Source organism: Condylostylus longicornis, unplaced genomic scaffold (genome assembly GCF_029603195.1).
Source record: "Condylostylus longicornis isolate FDR11 unplaced genomic scaffold, ASM2960319v2 ptg000017l, whole genome shotgun sequence".
NCBI lineage: Eukaryota > Metazoa > Arthropoda > Insecta > Diptera > Dolichopodidae > Condylostylus > Condylostylus longicornis.
In genome coordinates, this window is record NW_026577986.1 from 4,393,182 (window position 1) to 4,401,260 (window position 8,079).

The 8,079-nt window shown below is 27.6% G+C and overlaps 1 protein-coding gene across 1 annotated transcript; it reads right to left on the reverse strand.

Annotated features, from left to right (window-relative positions):
- Positions 1-709: 709 nt before the first annotated feature.
- Positions 710-7,367, reverse strand: LOC129606030 (probable serine/threonine-protein kinase nek3). Its single transcript, XM_055516081.1, has 12 exons — positions 7,106-7,367; positions 6,854-7,018; positions 6,272-6,739; positions 5,825-6,064; positions 5,595-5,626; positions 5,187-5,528; positions 4,927-5,080; positions 4,093-4,205; positions 3,217-3,345; positions 2,781-3,163; positions 1,543-2,534; positions 710-1,464 (listed from the first exon to the last, which is right to left on the reverse strand). Exons 1-12 carry the CDS (start codon positions 7,365-7,367, stop codon positions 710-712), a joined length of 4,035 nt encoding a protein of 1,344 aa, XP_055372056.1.
- Positions 7,368-8,079: the final 712 nt, after the last annotated feature.

An 8,079-nucleotide genomic window follows, 5' to 3' on the forward strand; every position in this document is an offset into this window, starting at 1 on the left:
AAAGCTAAACTTGTCATGTAACCAAAAATAGATCAAAACTATATTAAGTTTTTATTTGCTCTAATTTCTAATTTAAAGTTAAAAAATTTTAAAAATTGGCTTGATAATTAAGAGCTTAGAATAAAATTTTTGCTAGTAGAAATAATCTGGAATATTTTAATCCTTCGAAATCAGCTTAAATAAATTTATTAGTCGTAACTATCTTAAATTTGGAGTTCTAATACGGAAAATGAGGACTCCACTTATAGCCTATACTTAAATTCTACATTAATTTAATTTTATCAGCTGTTTTTATTGTGAGTTTAGTTTACTTTGAATATTTCTATTTTGGTTACAATACAGACTAAATTTTTTTTAACAAAAATATAAATTAACAGTTAATTAATTAATAAGCATAAGCACTGTGCGCTAATAGTTCTTTTAAAAATATGAATATGCCAACATTAAACTCTTTGAAAAAAGTATCAAATTTTCAAAAACTTTTAAAAGGAAAGTAAAAAAAAATATAATTTTTTTTAAATTTGTTCCAAAAAGTACAAAAAGCGAAAATTAAGCATATATATATACATATATGTATATTGCCAAAAAGTATTTAGAAATGGTTCTATATTTGCAATCATCCTGTAGTTTTAATATAAAAAAAATAAAATCTTTTATTATTTTTTATATTATATTTAAACTGTTCCTATTTCACAGGATAATTGCATATTTAGATAGTATACTTGAAATCCTTACTCACCAGATCATCAAATTTCAATGCATCTTCATCACTTAACCCCATGCTGCGGGTCAATGTTAAATAAGTCGATGTGATGGGTTTTACTTTCATTAAATCAATTTGGTGCATATTTTTATCACCAGTCTCATTGTTATCATTATCATGTTCGTGATTATTATCCTTATCATTATTCACATTATCCTTTTTATCATTACCTTTTTCAAACAAACAAAAATTACTAACATCATCATTACCAGTAGCCATCATACCACCGCTCTTATATGAATGCGATATTGATGCTGTTGGTAGTGATGTTGTTGGTAAAATTCGTTGTTTGTATTTTGGTGACATTGATACTGTTGTTGTAATTGGTGGCGTTTGAACTGGCATCTGAATAATAGTACTATTTGTGCTCGAACTATTACTACTACTATTATTATCTCCAGAATCCAAAACTCCTACGTCCTTACAATCAAAACCATAATGTTGTTGTGAATATTCCTGCTTGATATTCGATAATTCTTGTAATGTGGATGATGATGATGATAAAGTTGTTGCTGCTTCTACTGATGTTGATGATGTTCTTTCCTTATTGTTATTGTTGGTATTTCTAATTGTTTTCATCATCATTAAAACATCTTCGTTCTCATTTCTACAGCTATGAAAATCATATAATGGAAATTCTTTTTCATATTTACTGTTAGCTTTATGAGCTTTGCTTTTGTCAATGTTTTTGATTTTGCAGTCTTTTAAATTGTCCTGAGATGGATTTTTATACAAATTTCCATCATCACAATATTTTTTAGTTTCATGAAATTTTTTACTTAAATTAATTGCACAAGTTTGTCTATCACTAGTCACTAACACAGGGGAAGAATGGGTAGCATGGGAAGAGGATGTTGTAGTTTGAGGTATAATTGTTTCTTCATTTGATGGTACAGCTGATATTTTAAGATTTTTATTTGAAATTGTCGTCAAATCAGCTATAATAGAAGGAGACATTATTGAGGTAGAATAAAATATTGAATCAGAGCCGTATGATTGCTGCGAACCTGAAGATGTCGGCGCAATAGTCGAAGTTGAACTAACGAAAGGTGGAGAAATGTCAACGGACTCAGGTTTATAAATCGTACGTTTTTCATCTCGAAATCGTTTTTCCTCGTGAAAATGTGAGGTGGGAGTTGTAGTTATATTTGTTTTAGTAGATGGTGGAGATGGAGTTGCAGGAGATGTTGAGGGTGGGGTAGTTTTGCATGAAATTTTTAATTGATTTGAATCGTTTGAAACGTTAATGGAAACGTCTAAAGAATTCACCATTAAATTATTATTATCTTTGGCATTACTGCCAGATTGTCCCAAATGATGATGATTTGGTGGGGTGATTGTTAAATCTATTGAATCTGTTGACAAGTTTATTGCATTTTCAATATTTATATTAATTTGTTTTGAGTAAGAAGTTGGAGAAATTTTAGTTTTTGTACTATTTCTATCTTGTTGAGATGATTGGGGTGGTGACGACCATGTATCAGCGGCTGGAGGACAAGGTTGATGTGGAGAATTTTGACTTTTTGATTCTCTATCAATTGTCGTATAATGGGGAGGACTGGGTCTAGCTGAGTATAAAACTGATGTTGGAGAAAATGGTAAAGGATTTAAATTGAGTAAGTTTTCGGGATTTGACATTCTTTGCATTGAATTCAAAAAATTACTTATATCAGATGGTTGAAAATTTGGTAGAGAAGGAGGAGGGAAAATATTTGCACGATTAATATTAGGAGAGGATTCTTGATGGTGAGGCTGCCATAACTGTGGTGGTCTATAATAAAATTTTTTTAATAACTGAAAATAATTAAATAGATTTTCTTGATTTTTATAAAATTCTGGATCATATTCATATGTTTTTGGAGTTTTGCTATATGGTTCATATGAATCTTTTTTTGGTGATGTTTCTTCAATTGTCTCACAAGATCTTTTTCTTGCTTTCAGTTTTTGTGCTAATGTTTCAGTAGATGAAGTAGCGGTGCTGGTTATAGGGTTTTTAGAGTATGGTCTTATTTCGGACTTTTTTCTAATTTTTAATTGTTCTTCAATAAGACTTGAAGTTAGTTCAATGGAAGGTGTCCGGCATATATTTGGTTCAGTTAATTGCAGAATGGGGGATTTGGTTTTAACATGACTAGTATGACTTTTAATGTGGGTCATTTCTACGTCTTCAGACTCTTCAGGTTTTGGTTTTTTGGATTCTAAATTAGCGCTATCTTTAGAGCTCTCAGTGTGAGAGGAATAATTGAGGGCTTCAGTCGATTCAACTGAAATTTCATTAGTAGTATGTTCTTCAACTTTAGTATTTGGTGAATATGGTCGAAGATTTTTTTTACATTCTGGACAAGTTGTTAAAAATTTTGTAACGGCTTCGCGAGGCAGAAAAGCGTACGTTTCAGTGATCTGGAAAATAAATAAATAGAAAATAAGAACATGGAAAATTATTAAATCTATACTATTCTATAAGTTCGTTTTTGCCCAGCATGTCGTCCACTTCTTCCACCAAGATTTACATGAACATTGTAAATAATGTCGAAAAACTCTTCAACCACAGCCACCTTACGATAATATCTTTCACCAAAATCCTAAAAATTTAATTTTTAAATCAAAATTGCTTAAAAATAATTGTCAAAAATTTTTAAAATTTGTGAAATTTAAATTGAAACTTTTCGTAATTATAAAAACATATTTTATAATATTTTTTTTCAATTAGTAAACATTAAAAATATTAAGAGACGCGTAATTGTTTATGTATTCAAATGAACAGAAGCTTAATGACGCCGAATATTTGGAAAAAACTAAAAGCCGAATAGCTCAAGATGCTTTGAACGAGTTCATAAAATTACATAAAGAAAAATTTTCATCTTTTGGAAAATCGAAAAAGGAAAATTTTAACATCTCAAAAAGTGAACGTAAAGAAGCCCATTCAATATGGAAAAAAATGAATCAAGAACAAAAATTGCCATTTTACTTACAATCTTATTTAATTTGGAAATTTAATTTTCAAGCAAATCATTTTGAGAAATTCAAGTCGACGGCTAGTGAACAATATGAATTTTCAAGGTTCAACATCAAACGACCAAAAATCAACATTATTAAATTCCCTAAGATTAACAAAAAAATTCGTGGTGATTTTTATACCTAAAATAAACGTAATTTTGTTTTGCAATTAAATGATTTCACTGACTAATGGTTTGTTCTTCTCTAATACTTGCAGTTTTTCTGAAGTGTTCAATTTCTTACATATATGATTTGGAAATTGCTATTTATGCTATACAACTGTTTCCCAACTCGTTAATGTTAAAAAAACTTTGATTGAATATTGTTCTTACCTTACTAGTTGAAGCTACATACAAATCAATATTATCCGTTGTTCCGATACGCTTACTTTGCTTACATTGTTCTTGGGTGTCAACAAAGCCCTCAGGTTTATGTGTTGTAAATCCTATGAAAGATAAAGAATTAAACATTACTTTTGTATACTATATATACATATTATGTGCGTACAATGTGAATTTGAATTTCTAATTGAAAAAGTGTACATGTACATAAAATAATTAGAGGAATAACAAATGAAGTCGTCGAGATTTGTAAATAGAAAAGTATGCTTCGCATACTTAAATTTTAAAGAATATTCTCTCAATATTGGAATGTCAATAAATTTACTAGAAAACACTTTCGTCTTTCTTGTAACAGTTGCTTGAGAGAAACACGTAGACAGGAAATATTTAAGAATGAATATGAAATTTATACCGAATAACTTATGTCGTGTACTCTAGCTAATGGCGAGGTGAACTTTGCATTTCCATTTCGTAGACCCCGCTGAACAGGTCAATTTTTTTAATGGAAATAATGGTTATAAGTTGACTGATTTCCCATATACAAAGGTTTTATCCCTTTATAGCGGTCTAAAGAATGGATAAATACCAGTACACCTAAAACGGACTCTATACATAAAAAAACTACATTGATGCTGTGTAGGAAAAAAATATAAAAATTTTTTGTTATTTTTATGAGTATCAATGAAGCAGACACAAAAAGATTAGAAACATTCTGTGTACTTTTGTGAATAAACAATGTGAACGTCAATATATTAATAATGCCATAGGTTGTGTCAGTTATAAAAAAATTTAGTTAAGTTGAAAAACATTTTTCTTTTTACATACCTTTTGATTTAACCCAAAAACGAAATTTAGAGCTATCTGGTTTGCTATGCTCTTTACCATCTAATGCTTTTAGAATTCTTGATTTCTTTTTTAATGTAATCGTTTTTGTTTTAGCTTGGTCTCCGTATGTTTTAAGAGCCCACGGTTGAAATATCTAGATACGAATTGCACAAAACATAATGTAAAATAAATATAAAGAATCATTTAAAGATTTATGTATGTATATGTTGGCATGTAAATATATATTTATATACACACACCTGAAATAATTCATCCTTTTCTTCATCTTCACTTAATTTCTTCTGGTTTTTATTACATTCATTTTTATCAGAATTCTCTCGTCTATTGCTATCTTTACTCACGATTTTCTCATGTTCATGCTCACTTAAATCTGTTTCTGTATTCCCTTTTTTATTAATATCCTTTTTAATATCTTTATAATATTCACGAGAATAATAGTTTGAATGTTGAAGAAATTGTTGCTGTTTTTTCAGCTCTTCAATATTGGATTGAAGATGATGTTGATAGTAGTGGTGTGATTGCTCTCCATGTGATTTTTGTGTTAAACTACAACAACAAACAGTTGGTGCTTTTAAATTTTGCTGTTGTTGGTGTTGATAATATTGTTGTTGTAATTGTTGTATATGTTCACGTTGCATTTGTTGTACTTTTTCTATATTTTCCTTTGTTGAGAGTTTTTCTTCAATATTAATATTTTCGTTTTTAACAAAAATTACACTTTCATCATCATCATCATCATCTTCGATGTCTCCTTCTTCATCTTCTTGTTCTTCTTCATCATTATCTTTATTAATATCAATATCAACATTTTTAATATTTAAATATTTATAATCAATAATATTTCTTCTATTTTCCTGTTTCTCATTTAAACTTTTACTTTCACTTGAGTAAAATTTATTTAGATTATCTTTTCCATTTCTATTCTCAATTTTATTATTATCGTCTTTGTTATTATTAATATTTCCATTGTTGCCGCTTATACTAATACTACTACTACTAGTGACGCCGCCGTCATCAGTTCCTCCGCTATCTTTATTATCATTTTCTTTTAGTTGATGTTTTGTCGTTTTACCATTTTCTTTATTATAATCATTTTTGTTACTATGATTCTTTTTCTCTACATTATATATTATATTTTCCAAGTTGTCGTTAATGTTCGGATCGGAATGACGACGATTTTCGACGACAACCACGTGGTAATCCTTAGAATATTTACTATATTGTAAATGTATTGGTAATATTTCCATATGATGATGATGATATTGTTGTTCTTCTTCTTCTTCTTCTTTAGTTTGTTGATGTTGATGATGATGAAGTATTGAACTAGTTGTAGGAATTTCAATTATATTAGTATTATTTGTAGAAGTTAAACTACTTGATGATGGATATATTGAAGCGGAAGAAATGGCAGAAGATGTTGATGTTCTCAAATAAGAAATTGGCGACGATTTTGATGTACATGATGATGATGGTGTTGTTATTGGTTTAGAAATTTCAAGAGGTGTTGTAAAATAATTTAAATTTTGTAAAGATAGAGCTGAACGAAAGTTACTTAATGGTAGAACAGATGATGTTGAAGTTGAAATTTCATCTGGATTTATTGATGATCCTATTGCTTGATTTCTATAATATTTTGATGTTGTTGGTGTATTATATATTGATGTTAATATTGATGATGAATATGGTAATTGTGTTATTTGTGAAGCTGGTGATGTTATTGAAGTTATAGATGATGATGACACCGATGATGGTAAAAGAAATGGTGTCGATGTAATTACTGTTGTTTGATTTGCTAAATTTTTATCTTGTATTACAGTTTTTCTACTGATATTTTGATCACTACTATTGTTATTATTTTTAAAAATTAAAATATTTGTATTATCAATTAATTTTTTACTATCATTACCATTTTTTATATTTTCACTAGCACAATCACTATAATATTTATTACTGTTACTATTATTTGCACCAATACTATTATCATCTTTAATTTTTTTATTATTATTATTACTTGATTCTATAATCAAGTCACGTTTTTCTTTTATTTCTATTACATTTTCTTCTTTTTCATCTATTATCTTTTTACCATCAACATTACTATCACCAATATTTTTATATTGTAATAGTGTCCTTGAAAGAATTTTATTATTATTATCACTTTCACTATTTCTAATACCACTATAAATTGGCATTTGAATTGATTTAATTTGATTATTTTCTGAGTCAGTTGTTTTTATTGATGATGATTCTGATGATGTTGTTACAATGTTAGGCAAAGATAATGATGGTATCGATGGTTGCAATGAATATATTACTGCTGATGATGATGTTGATGATAATGATGATGATGATGTTGTAATTACTGTTTCTTTAGTACATTTTATTGTAGATTTCTCTTTATCATATTTATTACTTTCCATATTCAGATAAGTGTATATATGAAAGGATGTACATACATACAAATAAAATATAATAAAATATTATCTTAACAAATTAATTAAACCGAGTTAAAGGATAAAAAATTATAAAACTTTTCCGAAGTTTTATTTTTAAAATCAATTTATAATTAAAGAGATTTAAAAAAAGAAAATTATAACATTGAATAAAAAAGAAAAATAAAACATAAAATTATTTAGGAAAATTAAAGAAAGGAAAAAAAAAAAAACAAAATAAATAAATAAGAAAAAAAAAATTTAAATTATAAAAATAACTTTAAACCGTATTTTATTTTTTCGAATCATATCAGAACGATTGTCGGTAACAAACTGATTAAAAACTTATGAATTTAAAAACGAAATCATTTCTAAATTTCTGAATTTTAAAAAATTTTTCCATATTATTCTTAAAATCTTAGATACAAGAAAAAACAAGTTCTTCCTCTTATTTACTTAGAAAATAGGAAGATTCTCATTTTGGGAGGGGACTTTTGAATAGTCTTCTTTTTTTACATATTCTTACTCAAAAGGAAGAATAAAAATAAAACAAAAATTCAAGTAAACTCTTCTTACTGGTTATCCTCGTTTAAGAAATTCAAAACCATACATTCAACAACATCCTTTTGTTCAATTAATCATTTCAAATACTTGTTTTCTAATAATTATGAATAAGATCTTAAATTTAACTGTGCAGAAA